The following is a 25,000-nucleotide window of genomic DNA, read 5'->3' on the forward strand; positions in this document are numbered from 1 at the left end:
ATTGTTTTTGCTATCATTACTACAACTTCTATCATTAGAGTAGTGGTAGAAGTAGTACTAGCAGTAATTTTCTCTTCTCTCTTCTTCTCTTCCTTCTCTTCTCTCTAGCATCCATCTCGTTTGTTTATGTTTTTGCTTGAGAAACTTTTCCTGTTGCGGCAAATTGACTTCCCACGAAGATCAGTCCATGATGAAAGGGGAGGAGGAGGAGGAGAAGCAAGAGAGAAGAGCTAAGGAAGAAGAAAGCATAATAAAAAAGGGAAAGATGAGGAGGAGAAGGAGGAGGAGAAGAGAATAGATAAGTAAGAATAAAACATAATAAGAAAGGAAAAGATGAAAAGGAGAACGAGGAGGAAAGAGCTAGAGAGGAAGATGAACGCTGGATAGTAAAGAGAAAGAGAAGGAGGAGGATAAGAAAAGAACAAGAAGAAAAGCGTCACTGAGTAAAAAAGAAAGACTAGAAAAGAAAGGGAAGAATAAGACTGAGAAAAGGAAGAAAGAAGCCAGGAGAAAATAAGATAAAAAGAATAACAATGAGTAGGAGGTACCACAGGAAGGAGAGTAAGAGAAGGAAGGATGGAAGGATGGGCGGGTGAACTGGAGTGGCGTGGTTTGTGTGTTACCTTTGGCAGAAGTCCAGGTAGGTGATGAGACAGAGGCAAAGGCTGACCAGGTGAACAAAACAGTGACCTGAAGCTCAAACATTTGTACCCAGTGTTACTTTGCCTCAGACCATTTCTTTGCATCATTTCCTGTAAGTTTTAACACATTGTTTACACTAATTTCATGCGTCTGTTTTTCAGTATAATCTATTATCTAATGTTTGACTTTATACGTAATCAACTGTTTTCCTTCGAGGCTTTTTTAATCCTATTCTCTGGAACTCTTCGCTTGAATATGTATTTCCTTTTTCTCACGATTTGGTGGTGTTAAAGAAATAAGTTTCAAGGTATCTTCAAATTTGTATTGATTTTTCTCTTGGATTTTTTTTTTTTTTTTTTTTTTTTGCGGAAGGGAGGAGACAATATGGTGGGTGGTAGACGTTATTGTGTTATCACCAGTAAAAGGCTTAAGGCGTTGTCTCTGGACCCTCAGGGTAAGGCTGTACGTAAAGTGAAGGAGGTTATTGTGTTTTCTATAGTATTACGTAATATGGAGAAATGTTGTTGCTGAGTCGAGATTTGAATAAATATTTCAATTGATGAGAATATGAATTCTATCTTTTGCTGTCACATTTTTTCCTTTCGTATTTTTGCATAAGGTTATGTAGCTAAGAAAAAACTAGAAAAAATATTTCTAAAATTTTGCTTCCTAAATATCAATATTGTCTTGTAGTAGTACTATCACGAGAAGTGTTATGTAATGTAGTGAATGTTGATGTCAAAGTAGATTTTTCTTTTTTACATATTTTAAATGAGACTTTGATATATTTTCCGTGGGCGTGGATTCCTTATCTCTGAGCATGATATTTATGTCTTCAAAAGATCATCATTCTCACGTTGTTATGAAAAAAAATATTGAAACAGAAGCATACATTTCTTCTCTCACTGTTGAAATACGTTTGCGTGGGGTCAATATTTAATCTTTGAGCGTGATATTTCTGCTCTCTAATCATATCTAATCATATCAATCTTCTCACATCACTATAGAAAATATTCAGATGAAAAAATCGACTGATGAAGGGATGCTTTTATTAGATATTCTTCTCGCTTTATTAGCATAATATACGTAATTTCTTAAGATTCAAATGCTCACGCTTCTATAGAAAATATTGAAAACAAAGCAAATATTTCTACTCTAAGATTACATGAGCCTTGATTTGATGTTTCCCGTGAGAATAGCTCCTTTATCAACGCAATGTTTCTGACATATTAACACCGACGTTCTATCCCACACCATAACTTGCCAGAATTCAGAGAATCCTCCGTGAATGGCTGGCTTTGGATTTGTTCAGGTCCCCGCGCTATTGTTGCGGGGAGCAGTGGAGTGGATTACAATGGACGCCAAGAATGCTAAAGCGGTGATTCTATTCCTTCCTGAGCGCCTCGAGAACGCTAATTACTGGAGATGAGAAGTGTATTTGATTCAGTCTTGCCTTCCCTGACCGTCCTGACGGCTGCCTTGTGGGTGATAAGGACACACACACACACACACACACACACACACACACACACACACACACACACACACGTTAGATAAAAATAGAAAATTATGTTATAAAAGTATACCTTAGGTAAATAGGAAAACATAATAAGATAGGTCTGCAAAAAATTGATTAAAAATTAGCGAGAATCAGCTAAAAGTGTAAGTGTGTGTGTGTGTGTGTGTGTGTGTGTGTGTGTGTGTGTGTGTGTGTGTGTGTGTGTGTGACTGGTTCCTGCAGATGGCATAGTTGTTTATCCTATTTACCGAGTGCCTACGTAGGTGGTGTGAGAGTCGGGTGGGCTGTAACAAGAATCTGGTCACACTTTATTGATGGTCCGGCATCCTAATAAGACTCTCATGGTGCGTCGGGGTGGTCCTTTACTTGAGTATGTCGCGAATGTAAGTTTCTCTCTCTCTCTCTCTCTCTCTCTCTCTCTCTCTCTCTCTCTCTCTCTCTCTCTCTCTCTCTCTCTCTCTCTCTCTCTCTCTCTCTCTCTCTCTCTCTCTCTCTCTCTCTCTCTCTCTCTCTCTCTCTCTCTCTCTCTCTCTCTCTCTCTCTCTCTCTCTCTCTCCTTCCTCTTTTTTCCATGGGTTATCAGTATGGCTGTTCTTCATTCAGATTTATTACAAGATTACCAGTGGATGTGAAAGTTTAATAATTCTTATCCATGATGTCAGCCGGTTTACATTTGCACTGATAATGCTTCTTCCAGTTTTTTCTCTCCCTCCCCTTTCCAGTATCTGATACACGCACACGTACACGTAAGTATTACACTCCACGCCATACACTAATAACTCCCATAATTCACTAAGTACACTAATAAGTATGGCGTAGTGTGGCGTTCGTGGCGTGGAAAATGAGTCAAGCTTGCTATAATAACACAGCAAAGAACTCCATCAAGTTATGACTTTCCTTCTGTGTGTACAATTCTCACCCTAAAATATTACCGGGGGAGAGAATGGCATTTGATGGAGCGCGCGGGATCTAGGAAGTGAATGTTCATTGGGAAACGTGTATATACTAACAATGACTTGGGCTGATTTATTGAAAGTCGTCACGGGTGAGTGTGGGCTGTGACCGGAGAGAATGTGCGAGGGGGGTAGTATAATGAAGTGATGGGTGGCTGTGTGTGTGTGTGTGTGTGTGTGTGTGTGTGTGTGTGTGTGTGTGTGTGTGTGTGTACGTGTGAGAATGTTGGACTCTCTACCTTCTTTGGCTGGGAATGTGAATGTACAGTTACAGATAATAGTCGTGTGATATATCTCACGTGTTTTCACTTTATTTAGTGTCTTTCCCATCAATCACAGGTCTTCTGATTCGCTGACCAATAAAAAAAAAAAAAAAACGAAACTCGAATTTTCACAGTATTACATGATTTAGCCCTTTCACTACGACATGCAACACTGCACATCGCTACAAATCTTGCGCAGAATCTTGAATTAGCCACGCCACCCACAATAGTAAGTTCCTTGATTTGCTGAAGAACTTAAAAAGTTAGTGACGAATTTTCACTTAATTACATGATTTGGCCCTTTCACTACTATACGCCACACTGCACAGTACTTTGTGTCTAGCACGAAATCTTAATCAATCATTCATGTGGAGGAATATGGATTAGAAGAATTGGGTTTTCAATATTTAACCAATCTAATGTTCAGAGATGAGTGTTGAACGAGAAAGAGGAGGAGATTGTGTAGGATGTCCTTAAGTAACTAATATGATGTGTGTCAGAGTATTCTGTATGTCAAGAACTGTGTGTCATAAGCATTGAAAAACACACACACACACACACACACACACACACACACACACATACCGCGTAGTGTAGTGGTTAGCATGGTCGGCTCACAACCGAGAGGGCCCCGGTTCGAGTCCCGGGAAGCGCGAGGCAAATGAGCAAGCCTCTTAATGTAACTCGAGGGGTTATGGCGTCGCTTTCCCGGTGTGTGGAGAGTGTGATGTGGTCTCAGTCGTACCCGGAGATCAATCAGTATGAGCGATGAGCTCTTTCCGTAGGGGAAAGGTTAGCTGGGTGACCAGTAGACGACCATGGTGAATAACACACACACACACACACACACACACACACACACACACACACACACACACAATAGTAAGTTCCTTGATTTGCTGAAGAACTTTAAAAGTTAGTGACGAATTTTACTTTATTACATGATTTGGCCCTTTCACTACTATACGTCACTTCTACCACCAATTCCACCTCCTCCTCCAGTTTGCTCTACCCGCCCGGTAGCTCAGTGGTTAGAGCGCTGGGTTCACAAGCCAGAGGACCGGGGTTCGATTCCCCGGCCGGGTGGAGATATTTGGGTGTGTCTCCTTTCACGTGTAGCCCCTGTTCACCTAGCAGTGAGTAGGTACGGGATGTAAATCGAGGAGTTGTGACCTTGTTGTCCCGGTGTGTGGTGTGTGCCTTGTTGTCCCTGGTGTGTGCCAAGATCGGAAATAATGAGCTCAGAGCTCGTTCCGTAGGTTAACGTCTGGCTGTCTCGTCAGAGACTGCAGCAGATCAAACAGTGAATTACACACTCTGCCATAGTGTTCAAAATCTTACCCGACTTCAGACCAATATTGCATCAACTATATCTGTGGTTGTGTAGGGGAGGCGGTGGCATAGTGGATAAGGTGGTAAGCGTGGGATCGGGTAGACGTCCATGCGTAGGTTCGAATCCTACCACGTATCGCCTTGATACTTTGCCATTTGTCGAGTGGTTTAAAGTTACCTACATGTCACCATGATACCCAGGTTCTTGGTAGTTACACAAAGATGAGCTTGGGTGGTGATATGGGCCCTAATATGGGTACCAATATAGATAAAATTGCATGCGCCACTAATGGGTGGAAGCTTAACAGCGCTTCCAAATACTCTTCAAGTTACCTATAAGCGCTATAAGCCGGGACATTTAAAAAACGAAAAAAATAAAATAAAAGTTGGAGATGGTGTTGCGTCGTCTCAGGCTGTGAATAGGTAGGGTGGAAGAGGATGATAGGCGGGGTGGCGTATGGGAAGGTTCATGGATGGGTTGGGGCGAGGTAGTTGTAGAAGTGAAGTGATGGCGATGATAGGGTGGGAGGCAGTGTTGTCTGGTGATGGTGGTGGTGTTGATGGGTATAGATTACTAGCTAGAATAATTTTGATAAGAGTAACTAAAGAAAAGATGATATGAGTTTCTCTCTCTCTCTCTCTCTCTCTCTCTCTCTCTCTCTCTCTCTCTCTCTCTCTCTCTCTCTCATTCTACTTTTCATCATCCATACTTTCCTACTGCTTCTCTTTCTTCTCTTACCAGTCTCCTTCAAGGATCAATTGATAATTTGAGTTTCTTTATCTCTTTTACTATTCACTAATGCTTCTTCTTTAACTTCCCTTCTCATATACTATACTCCTATACTATAATCCCTCTCCATGTCTCTGCCAGACTCTCACGCTATGGGCAGAGCACCAAGTTGAGCGTTGCATGATGAGTGTCTCTCATGTGCACGTATATGGCAGCCTGCGAGCCAAGCAATTACAAGTATACTGAACACAGAGGCTGCGGTCTTCCACTTCCCCGACCCGCTTCTCATCACACTAGGAATGTAGTCACTGGAGGCCTGAGCTAAACCGAGCCGGACCGAGTCAGCCGTAACATGGCTCCTTCATGAAACTCCCGTGAGAGCCGCTGGCCACTACAGCCACATGACCTCATTGCAGCAGCGGAGTGGGAAAAGCATCGTCAGTACCAGCGGGTATTATGGCAGGACTAGTCTTAATGTTCAGGCAGTGACTAGCAGAGTAATCTATGCTTGTGTTATCAGGAATCAGAGTGTGTGTGTGTGTGTGTGTGTGTGTGTGTGTGTGTGTGTGTGTGTGTGTGTGTGTATGTGTATGTATGATGGGGATGATTCAAAGTGATATTTTGCTCAGTCCGGTTATTCTGAAGCTCGTACCTCTTTCCTTACAGGGTTGTTGGTGAATAGCTCTTAAGTACATTTCTTTCTTTACATCCGATAGTACACGATAGAAAAGTAGGTTGAACACACAGTGGGCTATTTATAGATCCTCTTTACGCTGGACGGAACAGACGATGCAGTATTAGTACGTTCATTCAATTATTTGAGCTGCTGGAAGCCGCGCCCCAGACGAGCTTATAGTGGTGGCGGTAATGGGAGAGATTGTAGAAGTGCAAAAAGTTGACCTGCGGCACTGGCACGCCTTGCTGGAGAAAATCGAAGGCCTAAGGCTCGCGCGTCAGCTTGCAGACCTTGCCTTTCCCCTGGGCAGCGGCTGTGCTTTAATTAAAGCAAGTCGTTTCAAGATGGTGGAAGTGGAGCAAAGCCACGCGGAACCAGTGAAAATGACTGTGAATCACTTGAGCCGTGTCTACGTGACTGGGTGACGTGACAACACACTCAGCGACACTCCTGACTGACGAGGCTCCCTCACTTCTACCACCAATTCCAACTCCTCCAGTTTGCTCTACTCCTCTTAGCCACCAACACCACCACCACCACCCATTCCACTTCCTCCTCCAGTCTGCTCTACTCCTCTCTGCCACCCCCACCACCACCACCACCACCACCACCACCACCAACAACAACAACAACAACAACAAACCCCTCAGCCACAACATTCATAAGACCTGCACAAAGGAGACCTCCATTAGCATAAGGCCACCCTGTGATTAACTGTTTTTTGGAGCCCCTGAGGGTCCGGCAATGGTCTGGGAGATTGTGAACCAAGCCCAGCATTCAGGCCTTCATTCTGACCTATAGGCATCCTGTGATAGAATATCAGGCCTTTCAAGTCCCGATGGTCCAATTTGACTGAGTCAGTGAGGTCAAGTGACCACCAACGTGCGAAGACTGGGGAGGTGAATCGACTATAACCGGTTCTTGGTAGTCTTCCGGCCGGGCGAGGCACTCCGGGGAAACTGTGTTATTGGGGCGGAAAGACACGCGGTTCTTGTAAGCGACGTGCAGGTATTGGAGTGCCGGGAGGCTTACCTGGGGAGATGTAGAAGTAACATTGATTTCTTTCTTAGTGTATCCTAAAAGGATGAAGAGATATCCACACATAAATCACGTCATGCGATAAATTTTACTAACCTTAATGAATCGCCGTGTTTTTACCTACATACATACAGACATGCCACACACATATACCACGCCATTAGTTAGAGGTAATAGCACACATACACGCACACGAACCTAAGATGTGAACGTTCATCGCCGCTACTCTGTCATCATCATCTCTCCTCTATATCTTCTCTTCCGTCTCCCCTCTCCCCCTACCTTACTGGCGCCCCCTCTTGGTGTGGCTGGCGAGTAACTGTTCCTCGGATGCGCGCGTGGGAGTTGTTCGTGGTCTGGCCTGTGGGGGGAAGAGCGACTGTGTGTAATTAACAGCTCTGGCGAACGAGAAGGACGCCAGGTGCTGGACCATAAGGAGGGAAGGTAATTGCCAGCTTACCTTAGACCTATTCCAGTGATTACGAGGGTTTAGGAAGCTGGTTACCTAATAACTTCACTCTAGTAAGGAAAGGTTGAGGTTATGTTTCCTTAAGTAGAAACAGAAATATTTATTGCGATTGATAAAGGTTATGTCAATGAAGTCAGTACCCGTAGAAGAGGAATAATTGTGTGGATAGATTAAAGTTATGTCACTCTTCCTCTTAAGTCACCACGTATAGAAAGAGGGATATTTGTGGGGAAAGATCAAATAAAGTTTTGTTACATTTCCTCAAGTCACCACATATAAGAAGAATAGTGAGGAAAGATTAAGGTTCATTACGTCAGTTTATTTTGAGCGGAACAACACGTGAAGAAAGATCAATAGAATGAATAAGGATGATATTGCGTCAGATTATCGTAAATCGAACAATAATTGAATGGCGAGCAATGTTTCTACACCGCTCTTATACAGTGCAGTGTCACCATCACTCCTGCCGTCATTACCACCACCACCACCACCAAAGTTACACTCTGCTCGACACAAACACGAGTGACTGACTGCTGTAATATTTCAGACCATCGTCTATTGTTGTATGTTCTTCCTCTTTCATTTAATTTTTTCCCCTCCCATTCTTGTTGCCAAATATTTTCCATTCTACGTTTGTGTGTTTACCTCTTTTTTTTATGTAAGAGGGCAACAAAATATATAAAAATATGCCCACTGATTTTTAAAAAGATCCACTGATTATGTAAAAAAGACCCACCTACAAAATAAGTCCCAGTTATCATAAGACAAGGGTCATTGATTGTAAAGAAGACCTACTGTGTGCTTTGTGTTCTGTCACTGTCATGAAACAAATACCCTACTTCATGAGGCTTTTCCAAACTCTTACCGGAGGGAAAGACTCTCCGTGCGACCACCGAGGGATATCCAGGGGCGGTGTTCTTGGTAGTAATTCCATCGCTGCATTCTGGCCGTCATATGGAAGGGATCCTGGTGAAACCCTTGTGGTCTGAGGGATTTTCAAGACTTTCGATACTCTGACGTGAATCTATATTTTCTAAACCACTTATTTTTCGACTGTGTAATTTTGTTCATGCCATCATCTACCTTCTCTTCTCCGGTCGATCAGCTGCTATAGGTGGTTACTAATCTCGTATTCCGTGCCTTTCTCGTAATTCTATATTATTATTGTTATCATCTGATGACCCTTTCATTCAATCTACAGCTGTACGTAAACTGAAGCTACAAAGTGATGGAACCAGTGCGTGCCTTTCTCCACTCAGAGAGAGAGAGAGAGAGAGAGAGAGAGAGAGAGAGAGAGAGAGAGAGAGAGAGAGAGAGAGAGAGAGAGAGAGAGAGAGAGAGAGAGAGAGAGAGAGAGAGAGAGAGAGAGAGGCATGCAGCTGAATGGTCTGATTGTTTTAGGTGACCCTAGCTCCTTTTTCTTTTTTATGTCAGCCATCTTCCTTTTTACGTAGGTAAGCTGTTACTTGCCGACAAGTTACTCCACCAAACATCAAGAGGTGGAAGGCTGAGTGGAAAAAGGGCACGCACTTGCTCCATCACTTTGTCGTTCCAGTTTACGTGGCTTCCAGTGTCTGTATTCTCTGCCTTTCTTTCAGCATCATAATATTCTTCAAGTCGAGCTGTTGTTGTTGTTGTTGTTGTTGTTGTTGTTGTTGTTGTTGTTGTTGTTGTCGTTGTTACTGTCGTAGATGGTTACCTATCTCTGCTCTGTGCCTTTCTCTCTATCATCTTGGATTTCTTCCAGTTGATTTTGTTGCTGTAGATGGATACCTATCTTTATTTTGTGCCTTGCTACTTGTATGTCATCATCTTAAGATTCTTCCTGTCATTCTAACGCTATATGTGGTTACCGAACTTCTTGTCTTTTCTGTCTTTCTCCATACTCTATCATCATTTTATTGTCTTTCCATGTGAACTCTTGTTGTGGATGCTCTACAGTCTGCATTCTGTGTCATTCTCTACGCGTGTGTCATCATCTTAAGGTTTTTCCATTCATTCTAACGATGTGATGGTTACCAACTTCTGCTTTTCTCCAGGATCTGTCGACATTTGAAGATCCCTCCGGTCGTTCTGCCTTTGTGAATGACCGCTGCTTACCTCTGCTGAAGATCCATAAGGGAATCCCATCACCAAATCTCCCTCCTTTGATCTATGAAGGTTCCACTAAATGCCGTGCACTTCTCATTTTCCCTCTACATTTCACGTCATTATTTCGCAAGTGACTTTCTCAGCTGGTATTGCAGGCAATGGTACATGATTCCTTTTATATGATTGACTATTCTCTTCTTAGCGAGTGAAGGAGGAGGAGAATCTGCAAAACCCGTCTTGACTCAAAGCCTCAAATTCTTTCATGTTTGAAAACCTGACGAGGTGAATTGACTGAAAACCTAAATTCCTATAGTAATCAGCCAACTCTCACCTTTTATAGAAATGCAACCTCTTTGATAATAAAAACTCAATCACTCTTCTCAACTGAACATTTTTAGCCGTTCCTTCATTAATATAATCTTGGTTGGAAATGTACCACACCAATCGCTAAGTCTAGTGCACTGAGGTGTGTTATGTACCATGTGTCAGTTGTCGTTGTTGTTGTTCCACCGCCTTTTCCTGTTTCTCCTCAAACGCAAAAGACGTTAAATTACTTGTTACTGTGCTTGGGAAGTGGGTCACCTCCCCCTCTCTGCGCTCCCTCTCGCCCCGTGCTGGTGCTGACCACACTTCACCACTATACTCTCTGAATGCACACACACACACACACACACACACACACACACACACACACACACACACACACACACACACACACACACACACACACCAAAGGACCGGGGTTCGATTCCCCGGCCGGGTGGAGATATTTGGGTGTGTCTCCTTTCACGTGTAGCCCCTGTTCATCTAGCAGTGAGTAGGTACGGGATGTAAATCGAGGAGTTGTGACTTTGTTGTCCCGGTGTGTGGTGTGTGCCTGGTCTCAGGCCTATCCGAAGATCGGAAATAATGAGCTCTGAGCTCGTTCCGTAGGGTAACGTCTGGCTGTCTCGTCAGAGACTGCAGCAGATCAAACAGTGAACACACACAAGAAAAAAGATCTGTCAGTTTTGTACGCTTGAAGGATTCGGGAGACATGGGATAGGGTGGGAGTAGGAAGAGGATGGGAAGGAGGACGCTGTCAGTCAGAGCAGATAACTGAAAGATTCATGATCACACACACACACACACACACACACACACACACACACACACACACACACACACACACACACACACACACACACACACACACACACACACACACACAGTTAAAGCACACGTCATGTATACTCTAAAATCAAACATAATGAACAACATATTCTAAATATTATATATAAAAACAAACTACTAGCCTTAATTCTTCACCTCCAAACATATTTGTAACGATTTCTGAAAAAGATATCATCATCCCAAATAGGAAAAAATCAGGTTCTGTTATTTACTGTTTGCTGCCATGAGCCTTTTCGTTTAGGCGAGGTAGGTAGCATTAGCACGCGATCGAGAGATGAGAGTGATGCCAGACTTCACGGCAAGGAAGGAAGCGTCACTTATTTGCAGGGTTGGCCATTACCTGTGACGCCAGCAGTTCAGGTGTGGGCAGGTGGAATCAATGACTATGACCTGGAGGAGGAGGTGGAGGAGGTGGAGGAGAAGGGAGGGGATGAAAGATAGATAGATAGTAGATACATGGAGGGAGATGGAAGGATAGGAAAGTGTTGGAGGGGGAGAAATGGAAGAAGATATGTAGATATAAGGAGATGGAAGGAAAGGAGAGGAAAGAAGGATAAGATGATGGAAGAACATTGGTCATGATTTAACAAAAATGAGAAGATGGAAGAAGGAAAAAGTAGGCAGGAGTAGATGGAGGGAGGGAAAAAATGTTTACGATACGTCTATTGTATACGTCGTGAGTCAATGATTTACTGTTAACTCTCTCTCTCTCTCTCTCTCTCTCTCTCTCTCTCTCTCTCTCTCTCTCTCTCTTCCTGCCAGTGATAAGTGCGGGGCCTCAGCGTAATTGGAAGGTGGAGGTAATCTAGAGAGAAACCCGCAACCCGGGGAGACAGAGGGAACGATTACGAATGTGTTGTATGAATCTCGAGTTGTGCAAGGAGTGAACTGCTAATGAAAAGTAATAATTTTTTTTTTAGTGGAATAGATACTTCGCGCGCGTGTGTGTGTGTGTGTGTGTGTGTGTGTGTGTGTGTGTGTGTGTGTGTGTGTGTGTGTGTGCGTGCGCGTATGCGTGCGCGCGCGTACACGTGCTCATATTAATGAATGAGTATACTTCTCTATATGCATGTATACGATTTATGTACGCCTTTCTCACTACAAATTTGCATACAAACATGCATACATATGGACGCTTATGCATAGTACGTATGAATGCGCTACCCTGTGGTGGCATATGTGACGCGTGACGAACCGCTTCCCTTGTCGCGCTGCCAGCCTTGATGCGCACCTGCCACCCGGCCACTGCGTTTCACCTGGCGCGGGAAGGTGAATGAGGCCGTGCACTTGGAATTGCCCACATTACCTGCAGAATTTTGTATCCGGCACCCGAAGTGACTGGCACGGCGTGGGGAGAGTGAGAGGGTTGACTTGGAGTTGAGTGGGGGAAAAGATGGAGGAAGGGAGTGGGGGAAGAGCGAGACTAGTGATTGGGAGATGATTCGGAGATGATGAGGGAGGTGATGGGGAAAGGAGTCGGGGAGAGCGTGAGGCGTGATGGGGAGGTGATGGGATGGGAGAGGCAGATGAAACCTGGGGAGAAAGAAACCGTAGGGAATCGAGAGGCACTGACCAGGTGTACATGTAGGTCTTGTAGGTGACTTTCCAGGTAATCATTTTGCGTCACTTCCAATTGTGAGAGTTTGTTACCTACGTATATACAATGGTATCTTATTCTTTATTCTATTGTTTATTTATTTACGCATTTTGTTTTATTTTATTTGATTTATTTATGATTGTTTTTTTTTTTTGTATATTCATTCATTTATCTATTTTTTTCTTCATGTGTGTGTGTGTGTGTGTGTTTCACTGTTTGATCTGCTGCAGTCTCTGACGAGACAGCCAGACGTTACCCTACGGAACGAGCTCAGAGCTCATTATTTCCGATCTTCGGATAGGCCTGAGACCAGGCACACACCACACACCGGGACAACAAGGTCACAACTCCTCAATTTACATCCCGTACCTACTCACTGCTAGGTGAACAGGGGCTACACGTGAAAGGAGACACACTCAAATATCTCCACCCGGCCGGGGAATCGAACCCCGGTCCTCTGGCTTGTGAAGCCAGCGCTCTAACCACTGAGCTACCGGGCGTGTGTGTGTGTGTGTGTGTGTGTGTGTGTGTGTTAAATAGTCTCTTACGAAATGCTGTCATGTATTGTAGAATTGACTAGTGTTGTATAGTTTTCCCATTACATTTTTATAATACAGTTTTAACATTATATAATACAGTTATGCTATTGTGAGTTTCAATACTTTACATTTCATGAACCACCTATACTGCGGAGTCTATCACCCTCTATTCGTATTTGTCTCATACGTATGCCTTAGAACTCCCCACACTGCGCAACGATTCTAAGCACGAAAGTAACAAAGCGGTCACATTGGAACCCGCAGTTAGAGAGTGCTGCGACCTTGACCGTGGGTGGAGGGGAACGCGGACACTGGAGAGAGGGAGGGAAAGTGCGGGAGGGGAAGAGAGAAATTGATGGAGGGAGGGATTGAGGCGGATATTGATTGACCAATAGTGCAGAGAACTATAAATTTGAAGCCAGAAAAAGATAGGAAATAATGAGGTGAAGTAAAAATTTTAGGAGGAAAAAAATTACAGAAAAAGATAAAACGATTTTGAAGAAGGGAAAAATATCGAGCACTGACTGATACGGAAAGAAAAGAGGAAATTATGTTATTAGGTAAATTTAACATTTGAGAAGGAAAAAAAAAATATGAAAGGATGGTCATAATGTGGTTAAGAAGAGAGACATTGAGCACTGACTGGTATAGAGAGGAAAAAAATATATATCAACATTTGAGGAGGGAAAATCTTAATGGAGGGACGGAAAAGAATGCGGTTGAGGGTAGGAAGAGGAGGAGGAGGAGGAGGAAGAGAGGCATCGAGCGCTGATTGGTATGGGGGAGAGGAATGTAAATAGGATAATAAGGTGGAAGAGGATGGAGGGAAGATACTGGAGAGAGAGAGGTAGATAAGAAAGGCGAATGACAGGACGGAAGGGAGGTGCACAAATGAACAAAAAGGAAGAAACAACAGTAACAATTACAACAAATTCCACACATTTTCTCCCTCACGTGACTTTAAGTATGAAACAAAAAAAGTTGTCACTGGCACCTCAATGTTGGTGGAAACAGAAATCTAAAGGAAAAAAAAAATGAGAAACACTAGCTAAGAGAAATAACAAGTGAATCAAGGAACCACAACGTTAATATAGAAGAAAACATAAAAAAACAATGAGAGGAAAGAAGAAAGGAGTAAACAAATGAAGGAAAATAAACTTCATGCAGCAGTAGTAAACTTTTATGGCTATTGTAGAAGAGAAAGCCAAGTATACAGTATGGAGGAGAAAAAAGTGTAATTATATGGAGAAAACGAGGGAGGAAGAGAGAGAGAAATGTAGGGAGGTAGGAAGATCAGGGCTTAGAAGATGGGTGGAGGAATCAGTGGAGGAAAGTATAACGAGACAGCCAATAGAAGGAAATACAGAAGAGGCAATGAAGGAAGGAAGGAGGGAAGAGTCAGAAGGAGAGGAGGGTTTGGGGGTCACTTCCTGTTCGGGTCACTTGGCAAATCAACCTGAAGGGAAACATGTAATTCTGGCGGCCACCTCGTCATCGTCTTACTTTTTTGTTCTCTTCCTCGTCTTCGTATAAGTTTCCATGTCCATCTTGATCTTCGTCCTCGCTCTCTTGTCCTCGTTTTCATTTTTCTCCTCTTCCTCTTTTACCTTCAGTGTTTGTTCCTTTCCTTGTCCTCATATTTGTCTCCAATTCTTATCTTCACTTTTGTCCTCGCTCTCACTCTTGTCATTGTCTTATGTTACTCATTCTTGACAACATCGTTACCTTTCTCTATCTCTCTCTCTCTCTCTCTCTCTCTCTTTTATCTCCATTCTCGTCTTCACAGTGCCCTCATCCGTATCCTCATCTTTCATATCAGTTTTCATCCCCGATCATCTCATTCTCGTTCTCATCCACTCCTTCATTCATGTTGTCGCTGTCATCTTCGTCTCTAGTGAGGTGGTATCGTCGTCCTTGCCAAGCCCCATCTTCAGTCCCTGCCCTGCCCTCTCAGTACCTGGTCTCGCTGTCTCATCCCCGCTATGACCTCCCGGCGAGACCAGTTCCGCGCGTGGTGTCTGTTTAGAATGATGGAATCGCGGGAGGCGTTCTCTCTCTCTCTCTCTCTCTCTCTCTCTCTCTCTCTCTCTTTCTTGTTATTGGCTAAGTTCCCAGTAGGGCGTCTCTTCCCCCGGTGCGGAGGAGGAGGAGGAGGAGGAGGAGGAGGAGGAAGAGGAGTTGAGTGAGCAGGAACAGAAGACTAAGTAGTAGTAGTAGTAGTAGTAGTAGTAGTAGTAGTAGTAGTAGGAGGAGGAGGAGGAGGAGAAGGAGGAAGAGTAGGAGTAGGAAGATAAAGAGAAGGAATGGTAACAAGTAGAGGGAAGGAAGCAGCCAAAAAGACCTTGAAATAGCGAGAGAAGAGGGACGACACAGAAAAGAAAACGGAAATTACGATCTTTTGAAGGCAAAAAAAAAAAAAAAAAAAAAAAAAAAATAGGCAGTGTGGGAGGGGAAGGCTGGGGAGGGGTCGCTGAGGTACGTAGACGGTTAAGGAGGAGGAGGAGGAGGAGAAGGAGGGGGAGGGAGAGGGGGTGGGTGAGATGTAATGGAGAGCTTCCGTCCACGTTGTTACCTCCAGGAACACAGACAGCTGCCCCCTCTAGCCCATCCTCTCTCTCTCTCTCTCTCTCTCTCTCTCTCTCTCTCTCTGTATACCTATCATCGTATTTTGAAGCGACACAATCATTACGTAATACGAGGAGGGAGAAACAAGGACGACAAAGGAAAACAAAATCAAGCAAAATAGAATGGTGAAGGAAAGGAAGAAGGAAGTGAAGTGAGGCGAGAAGATGATTATGTACGTGACAGTGAGAAGAGGGTGATGAAGAGGGAAAATGTGATGAAAAAAAGGTGGAGGAGGAGGAATTGTATCCTTCACAACAGAGAGGGAGAGTGGGAAGAATGACCGAGGAGAGGGAAGTGTGGTGGCCATGGTCTGCTGCCTCTTACCACCCCCGTGGTCTCTCTTCACTCCCTCCCCACTTCCTCCTCTTAACTCATTTTCCTCTATATGTTTTTCTCCTTGTCCACAATTGCTTGCTCCTGTATCATCTTTCCTTTCCCTTCTTCAATTTATGTTCTGGTCTTCATCTCCATTTCTCTAGCTTTTCTAACTCCCCACTTCTTCCTATTTTCCTTCCCTCATTTTCTAGCTTTCTTTTATGCTCTCTCTCTCTCTCTCTCTCTCTCTCTCTCTCTCTCTCTCTCTCTCTCTCTCTCTCTCCAACCATTGCTTGTCCTCTAGTAATTTGATTTTTCCTTTCTCTTCTGTTGGTTATAGCTTACTTTCTTCCATTTCTTACTTTTCATTAAGTTTTCCTCTCCATTTACTCCCTTTACTGGTTCGTTTGTCGTCATACCTCTGTTTCGTTGATTACCTCCGTTTCTTCTTTCTCTTATGCGTCTTCACATGTTATTTCTTGCCCACCAATCTTCTTTGTGTTCCGTCATTGTCGTTTTCATAGTGGGGGTAAAAGATCTTTCCCTCTGTCATTCCTTCTCTCTCCGCATGCTGTTTGCTCCTGTAATAGGAGAGGACACAAACTGACAAGTTTTCGGTGTTCGCCTGCTGGTTTAATTCAGGAGATTGTCAGCATCGTCTCGCGGTAAAGTAGTCATCTCTAAACACTATATTACAATGTATCTATTGATTTACCACGCTTTTACTCCTTCCACTATTTTTTCGTTCTTATTCTACCATTGTATTTCATTATAGTTACGTGATTTTATACTACTAACATCATTATATAGAGCAAAATATAGTCGCAAGGTGTACCAAGCTCTTTCAATGTTAGAGATTTTAATGCATCACAAAACCTTAACACACATTTCTCCTCGCCTCTGCAGGGGTTAATGCTTCACAAGGAGAGTGTGGAGTATTTTTTGTTCGGTTTTCCTTATGAGAAAAAAATAAATTTGCGGCCGAAACCGAAATAGCCCGAGGGTGGTGCAGTGTTTTATCACTGTATCCCATAGCTTTGTCTTGCCATAACCTGAACATGGTGTGCCTTTAGACTAAGAAAAAGATGGCTACTGTCCATTAGCTAACATCGTTAGGTCTTTGTGACGCTGAAAACGTCTATGCAGAACGAATTGTTTGGCAATAGATAATCTCATTATCTGACTTTGATTTCTAGTTATGAAAATAAACTCATTTACGGGGCTTCCCATGTTCATGGTTTCTTGTAGTCTACTTCGTAGCCTACAAAGAGAGAAAATATCATATTAATTTTGAGTCATCAATTGAATAACTAAATAATTTTCGCCACAGGCAAAGAGATAGTATAAAAACAAACAAAAAAACACAACGCGTGGTTATAATCTGAATTCTACTATTAAAGTCTTCATGTTGTAGATATGTGTTTAGAAATGTTTAAGCAATTTTAATATCTCGGCATGTGATAGTAGAATATCCAAAAATATACGATATTCAGTAGTCCACATTTTCTGTGAAATGTTACTATATTTAGTGAATCTGGCAATCGCAACGGGAGTTTGGGTCATCTCCTATTCCCTCTTTACTTCAATTATTACTTGTGTCCTTCCCTTTTCTATCATTTGAGAATAAAACATTTCCTTATTCATTCACTCACCTCTGTTACGCATTTCGTTCTTCTATGCATGAATACAGTATCACGGTACTTACCAGTGTTTGCCTCTGCCTTATCCTTCCCTCATCCTTTTCCTTATTACCTGCTCGCTTTACTTCCTTGCACTTTGACCTTATCTACTCTTTGTGTTCTCATTAGTTAGAACTCTCACACGTCAGTATTATATCATTACTTAACTCATTTTCTGCACCACAATTTTCCCATAATAATCTCATAATAATGATCTGGAGCTCTTTACTCTTTTTTTTTTTGTACTTTCGTCTTATGAATAGCTTTTTGTAGTAAAGGAAAAAAAATTAATCTCTCTCTCTCTCTCTCTCTCTCTCTCTCTCTCTCTCTCTCTCTCTCTCTCTCTCTCTCTCTCTCTCTCTCTCTCTCTCTCTCTCTCTCTCTCTCTCTCTCTCTCTCTCTCTCTCTCTCTCTCTCTCTCTCTCTCTCTCTCTCTCTCAAAACAACCATAGCAAGAAAAAGGCTAATAACTATCAATTACGTCTAACTAACTACTCTTCAGCACCATCACTTCCTCTTATCCTAATTAACCTTCAATCGCCAACACGCACCTGTAGGCCGCGCGTGTTCTCAAAGGCTAGCAGTGGTGACGGCGGCGATGGTGGCGGTGCGACAAGTTGTTATGGTCATGGGAGAGAATCGCAAGAAATTGGTCTCCTCCTTCCACTCCCAAGTGTTCCTCGGGGTTGTGTGGGATCCATCGTGACTCGCGGTGTTCCTCTGTTGATGCAAGGGTTGGATCTGCCTCCTCTTTTTTGTCTTTTGACTCCGTTGGTGGTAAACTTTTGAATTCTTGATTGTGTGTTTTAGTTACTTTTTTTTTTTTATCTCTCTCTCTCTTTTTCTTTCTGTCTTTCTTGCTGCATAAACTGTTAAAAAGATGAAGAATTATGGGTGTTTCTTTTCCTTGTCACTGCAAATCTACTTTATTCGTGCGTCTTGCGAGTTGAACTATTAAGAAAGAAGAAAAGCAACTCCATGGTTAAATTTGCCAACTTTTTATTTGATTTGATTTATTCTTTTTTCTTGCCTTTCTCTCTCTCTCTCTCTCTCTCTCTCTCTCTCTCTCTCTCTCTCTCTCTCTCTCTCTCTCTCTCTCTCTCTCTCTCTCTCTCTCTCTCTCTCTCTCTCTCTCTCTCTCTCTCTCTCTCTCTCTCTCTCTCTCTCTCTCTCTCTCATGGTCAGTCGTCTCTATTGCTAAACACGATTTCACGCCTTCATAGCTCACGTATTTCCAGCAGACCATCCTCGTGAAAACAAGCCATGGGGAGGGGAAACCTCTTACAAAATACTCGGAAAACTGTTAATGCTTCTCCTGTTTACATATCAAGAAAGGTTTTTGCTTTGGCCACTACATGCAGACTGTTTGCTCTTTCTCGCTTCGACCCACAACACCTAACATTAACACAATCACTCGCTTTCTTCGCCTCTGCTGCTCTCCTCGGCTGCGTGGCTCTTGTTCCAGCCTACTTGGTTCCCTAGGGCGGCGTGAAAGGTGTGCCTGGTGAGGATGTTAGTTCATCCACATCACACAAGCGTTACCTATTTCCACTTGTGTTCTCTTCCTCTTCTCTCCCACATTGCCTTCCTCATTCAAGAGTTGGTGTTGTATGTTGGACTATACGTCTACTACTACTACTACTACTACTACTACTACTACTACTACTACTACTACTACTACTACTACTACTACTACTACTACTACTACTACTATTACCACTACTGCTGCTACTGCTGCTGCTACTACTACTGCTGTTGATGCTGCTACTACTACTGCTGTTGTTGCTGCTTCTGCTGCTGCTGCTACTACTACTACTAGTACCACCAGCCGCATAACCACTTCTTTTCTTCATCCTCTTTTTTTTCTTGTTCTTGTTCTTTTCGTTCTTGTTTTCCCGTCTTTTCTTCTTCTTCTTCTTCATCTTCTTCTTTTTCAGTGCGCGCATCGTCCACCATCAACTCTTAAACCTCCATTACTTTACTTAGACACGCCTCTTCCTCCATTTTCTCCTTCACTGTCTTTTATTCTCTATTACCGACCCTCTTTTCCACGTCATTCTCCCCTGCCATTCTTTCCCATCTTCCAATCCCTCCTTCTTCCATCAACGTGCACCTATTTTTTTTCCCATCCTATCCCATCTCTCACGACGAATTGATGGGGGAGTCGTTGATGTGGAAACTGAGATGATATAAGGAACAGGAGGAGGGTGAAGGAAGAAAAATGCAGAGAATTCTCGTACAATGACGGGACATAGAAGTCAGCCTGAAAAAAAAAAAAAAAATAGAAATAATTGAGAACTTTAGAGTAATAGAAAAGCGAATGGTGAAATTAAGTGATTGTGGAGAAGAAAAGGGATGGAGGGAAGGAGAAGAGAGGAAGGAAGTAGTAAAGAGGCATGGGGGATGAAAGAAAGATGAAGATTAGTAGGAGGAGGAGGAGGAGGAGGAAAGGAGAGGAAGTTGAACTCAGTTAATGAGGTGAGGAGAGTCAATTTGAGGTGATACTGTGCCCTTGGCGTTGACTCGTGGAAGATTTTCTCTCTCTCTCTCTCTCTCTCTCTCTCTCTCTCTCTCTCTCTCTCTCTCTCTCTCTCTCTCTCTCTCTCTCTCTCTCTCTCTCTCTCTCTCACACACACACACACACACACACACACACACACACACACACACACACACACACACACACACACACACACACACACACACACACACACACACACACACAAACTATTATTCATATTGGATTAAAGATTGGTGCTATAAAAGTAAATATATAAATGAAATCCATTAATATAAAAAGATTTATAGTAGACCACACAATCTTCCCTCACACCGTTAACGTTGCAAGCGGATAAATACAACTACACACTTTCCTACTTCTGGAGGTCGCGTGCTTAACCACCGAAACGGAAGAGCACGCTGCCCTGTGTGCCAAGCTGGGTTGGGCCGCCGCAGGGAAGGGCTGTGCTCACGGGCCGGTGTTTAAGGAAGCCTGGAGGCACGTGTGTGGACTGTTTGTCAAGGAAGATACAACGGGACCATCAGTTTGCCTCGTCTGCTGCATACTCCTCTCCTGTTATACGCACCCTGCCTACGTGTTGTTTGAGAGAGAGAGAGAGAGAGAGAGAGAGAGAGAGAGAGAGAGAGAGAGAGAGAGAGAAAGAGAGAGAAGGAAGAGGAGAGTGAAGTCGTAAATTCAGATAAGGTCGTAAACGTCTAAAGACTTAAACATGTGACTCACGTTAACGTGTCTGTCTGAAGTTGATTATCTTATCACTCTGCCTTCATTCTCTTCCGCACATGCCAAACCATGACCTGACCTCCTTATTCTGTGGTTCGTATCCCTCCCTAACATCTTCACAAGGGGAGAAGGATGGGTGGGATGTTGGCTCCTCTCAGCCCCAAAGGCCTCTGTGTGGGGAGTCAACATGCCACCCTGCTATGCCGCATGACCACAGGCTAACATTGGCTTATTCTTAAGTGTACACACACGTGCATTCCACGTTAGCTTGAATGTTACGTATCTGACAGGTTTCTATTGAAAATTAATTACTGTTGTTCTTATTGTTATTGTCTCTTGTTATATTACCCAAAATCAATAGTATCGTTTCTTGGTGCCCCACAGTGCTCAACGTGGCGGCAGGCAAAGCTCCCATGCAGTCGTCAGTGGCCGAGGGCGGCATCCCGCAGAAAGCGGTTGACGGCTCCAGCTCCACAAGTTTCACCACAGACACCTGCACTCTGACTGCACAGGAGCGGCAGCCGTGGTGGTACGTCAATCTTCTAGAACCCTACATGGTGCAGCTCGTCAGGCTGGACTTCGGCAGGTCCTGCTGTGGTAAGTCATCGCTAAGGGACCTTCCCGTCCTCCCTTCCTCTTTCCTTCCCTCCCTCTATCTCCCTTGAATCAACCCCTCTCCTCTGTGAAGCCCCATCGACACCCTATGACCCCTGAGACATCCTCAGTATAAACGTGTCTCATTCCTGCAGCGGAGGACCAGCCGGCTGTGGTGGTGGTGCGCGTGGGCAACAACCGGCCAGACCTAGACAGCAATCCGATCTGTAACCGTTTCATTGGCTTGCTGAAGGAAGGGCGACCGCTGTTCCTGCCCTGCAACCCACCTATGCCTGGTGCCTTCGTCAGCGTGCACATCGAGGGTCCGCCTGGTGTGCAGCTGTCCATTTGTGAAGCCTTTGTGTACACGGACCAGGTGAGGCCTCCGCTCCAAACATTCGCTGCTTATTGTTCACAGCGTGGGGCTATTTTTTCCACACTTTTGTCCTAACTTATTTGCACTATATATATAGGTACTAAGGAATGTATTGATATATTAGCATTTGTTTTCTGATTCGTCTACTGTTATCCTCGCGAAATGCGTGCAGAGTTACATCATCACTCATGCACTATGACTAGTACACTGATTGCATACTTTAGAAATATCACGTAAGATTTGTTACTATTACTTCTTTATTCTGCGACAGTAAATATGAAAAATGTCCACACATACTTGAATGGAAACATATTTCCTATAATGATGAAAAAGAACGATATTTCCATAGTTCTGAGACTGGACAATAATTATATGTAAGTCGGCAGCTCACTTTCATATACCACTACCTTTGCAGGCTCTGCCGATAGAGAGGTGTCCGTCTTTCCGTGACCAGCCTCCCGGCAGCACCGCCACTTACAACGGGAAGTGTTACATTTTCTACAACCAACAGCCAAAAACGTTCGATCAGGCTCTAGAATTTTGCCGCAGTCGAGGTGGATCGCTGGTGGACGAAACAAATCCTGCCCTGCAAGGATTCCTGAGCTGGGAGCTGTGGCGCAAACACAGGTAAGGTTATGAAGGGATCCCTGGTCCAAATCAATGATTGGTGGGGTTAAGGTTACCCAACAAATCGGAATGAAATGGTTTTAGAGAGACTCACGATATTGTTGGTTTTTGGAGGGAGACTGCTGGAGGCCACATGCAGAAAACAGAGAAGCACATTATGAAATAAGCAATCACATAGAAAGATGAAAAGATATTCGATAGAAATAATACAAAGCTATGATTTATGTATACGAAAGTTCTCCACACAATTTCTTCAACGAAAGCGAGGAAGAAAATGTGATTATACTCCACATTCACATTCCAGGGGAGACTCAAGCGGCCAGTACTGGATGGGTGCCGTGCGGGACCCGGAGGATCCCAACAACTGGAAGTGGATCAACGGCCGCGATGTATCCGTCTCCTTTTGGAACCTGCCTGGTGGTAACGAGAACTGCGCTCGTTTTGATGGCACCAAGGGATGGCTGTGGTCCGACACCAACTGTAACGCAGGCCTCAACTTTATCTGCCAGCACCGTGAGTGTTGCGGTGGGCGGGGAGGCGAGGAGAGAAGGGATGGCGTTGGGCTGTGATAATACATGTAGTGTATATGATGCTAGCATGAAAATATTCCATATCTATGTTTTATGATATACATACACACACGTATTATTGATATGTCATGTGGATTTACTTTACTTGGTTAGCGTAGGTATATCATGACAAAACCCCGCGGTATCATTACGTTGTGATACAACTTATATATTTCATTCAGACTTTCTTTCGCAACTAACTCATATCAGTGAATTAAAAACCAACCTACATCAGTAACATTTCTGTAGTAAACACTTAAAACTTCCAATGGTGACTTATGCCTCTCCTCTTTAGGGCCCCAAACATGTGGAAAGCCGGAGCAGCCACCAAACTCAACAATGGTAGGCAACACCTTCAGTGTAGGCAGTATGGTGGAGTACCGCTGCGATCCCGGCCACACCCTCGTCGGCCCCGCCCAGCGATCCTGCCTCGAGTCCGGCTTCTTCAACGAGTTCCCGCCCACCTGTAGATGTGAGTCACAAGAGAGAGAGAGAGAGAGAGAGAGAGAGAGAGAGAGAGAGAGAGAGAGAGAGAGAGAGAGAGAGAGATCATATTCTAACCTTCCTTTTTATCTCGACGTGTTTTCTTCAGGGGCGTTTCTTTGGGACTGAAAACATTGGGGGCTGAGCCCAGGTCCTTTTAAAAAGTCTAAGGTATCCATGCTGGAAAAACAAAACAAAAAACTATTTCTGTGCTTTGTTTAGCCTTGTGGTGACTTCAAAATGTGTCAAAGTTGAATTATATTATATTGATAGAAACATGATGTGCGTATAGATAACACAGGGATTAAAGCAAAAAAATAATATTTTGACTGAAGGGAAGTCATATTCCCCTATGCAGTTTTTAAAACATGTGAGAGGTTACATGATTTTCGATTTTTAGTTTTGTTTTATTTCTTCTGAAGTTGAATTATCCGGGACTAAAAAAAAAATCTTGCGCTAAAGCCTTTGATGCCCAGGCCAGGCGACGCTACTGGTTTTCTTATCAGTTGCCACTATCAAAATTACGCAATTATTACGTGTACCACGAAGTATTGTGTATATTTAATAACCTTCACTTTCAGAATCATCTTCACTATAGCTGTTCTCATGTTAAGTCTCCTCCATGCCATTCTTCTCAAATTTACTTCTCTTCCATCTCCAAGAACACCTTCGCCTCCAATGTTGACATACTCTGTTCCTCCTCAGACCTGGAGTGTGGCCTGCCAGCGCCAATCCGCCACGGCAGTTATTCTCTCATTAACGGAACGCGGTACTACCTGAGCCAAGTGAAGTACGAGTGTGACCCTGGCTATACCACCATCGGGCGCGCAGAGTTGGTGTGTGACCTGGACGAGCGATGGAATGGCCCTCCCCCGCTGTGCCACCGTGAGTAGTCTGCCTTCCATGTCCCAGGAAAGCTCGTAAGATCTCACGCTAATTTTCAATCCATCTCCAGTTTGATTTATGGGTTTATGGTGTTCTTCCTGGTTATGGTATGTACTCACGTCTAGAGAATGTTGCCTTCACCGCAGCATGTTGTCCTCAGTCATCAGGCCTACAGGGTTTTTTGGTGGTATCCATTGATCTCTCTCGAACTTGATGTTAATTTGTACTAATGCTGGTTGCAGTTTCTATTTTTTGTTTCTTCTGAAGTATTATATTTGTAAATGCATTGCAACATAAGTAGTTATTGATTCTTACACTACTTTAGCATTTAAAGGCCTCTTAGCAAAAAATCTTAAAACTGGTTACTTTTTTCTCTTGTGATTTTTCCTTGATATTCAACACACACACACACACACACACACACACACACACACACACACACACACACACACACACACACACACACACACACACACACACACACACACACACACACACACACACACACACACACACACACACACACACACACACACACACACACACACACACACACACACACACACACACACACACACACACAC

The 25,000-nt window shown here is 43.6% G+C and overlaps 1 protein-coding gene across 4 annotated transcripts in view; it reads left to right on the forward strand.

Annotated features, from left to right (window-relative positions):
* The window catches only part of LOC123498619, a 69,578-nt gene that overhangs the window by 34,181 nt on the left and 10,397 nt on the right, over nucleotides 1–25,000 (forward strand). For all 4 annotated transcript variants that reach the window (XM_045245899.1, XM_045245902.1, XM_045245903.1 and 1 more), the window contains exons 3-8: nucleotides 21,267–21,479; nucleotides 21,632–21,852; nucleotides 22,268–22,479; nucleotides 22,784–22,992; nucleotides 23,344–23,520; nucleotides 24,237–24,416. In XM_045245899.1, coding sequence (XP_045101834.1) covers nucleotides 21,267–21,479; nucleotides 21,632–21,852; nucleotides 22,268–22,479; nucleotides 22,784–22,992; nucleotides 23,344–23,520; nucleotides 24,237–24,416 — 1,212 coding nt within the window. The remainder of the gene's footprint in view (nucleotides 1–21,266; nucleotides 21,480–21,631; nucleotides 21,853–22,267; nucleotides 22,480–22,783; nucleotides 22,993–23,343; nucleotides 23,521–24,236; nucleotides 24,417–25,000) is intronic.

This window comes from Portunus trituberculatus, chromosome 48 (genome assembly GCF_017591435.1).
Source record: "Portunus trituberculatus isolate SZX2019 chromosome 48, ASM1759143v1, whole genome shotgun sequence".
Lineage (NCBI taxonomy): Eukaryota > Metazoa > Arthropoda > Malacostraca > Decapoda > Portunidae > Portunus > Portunus trituberculatus.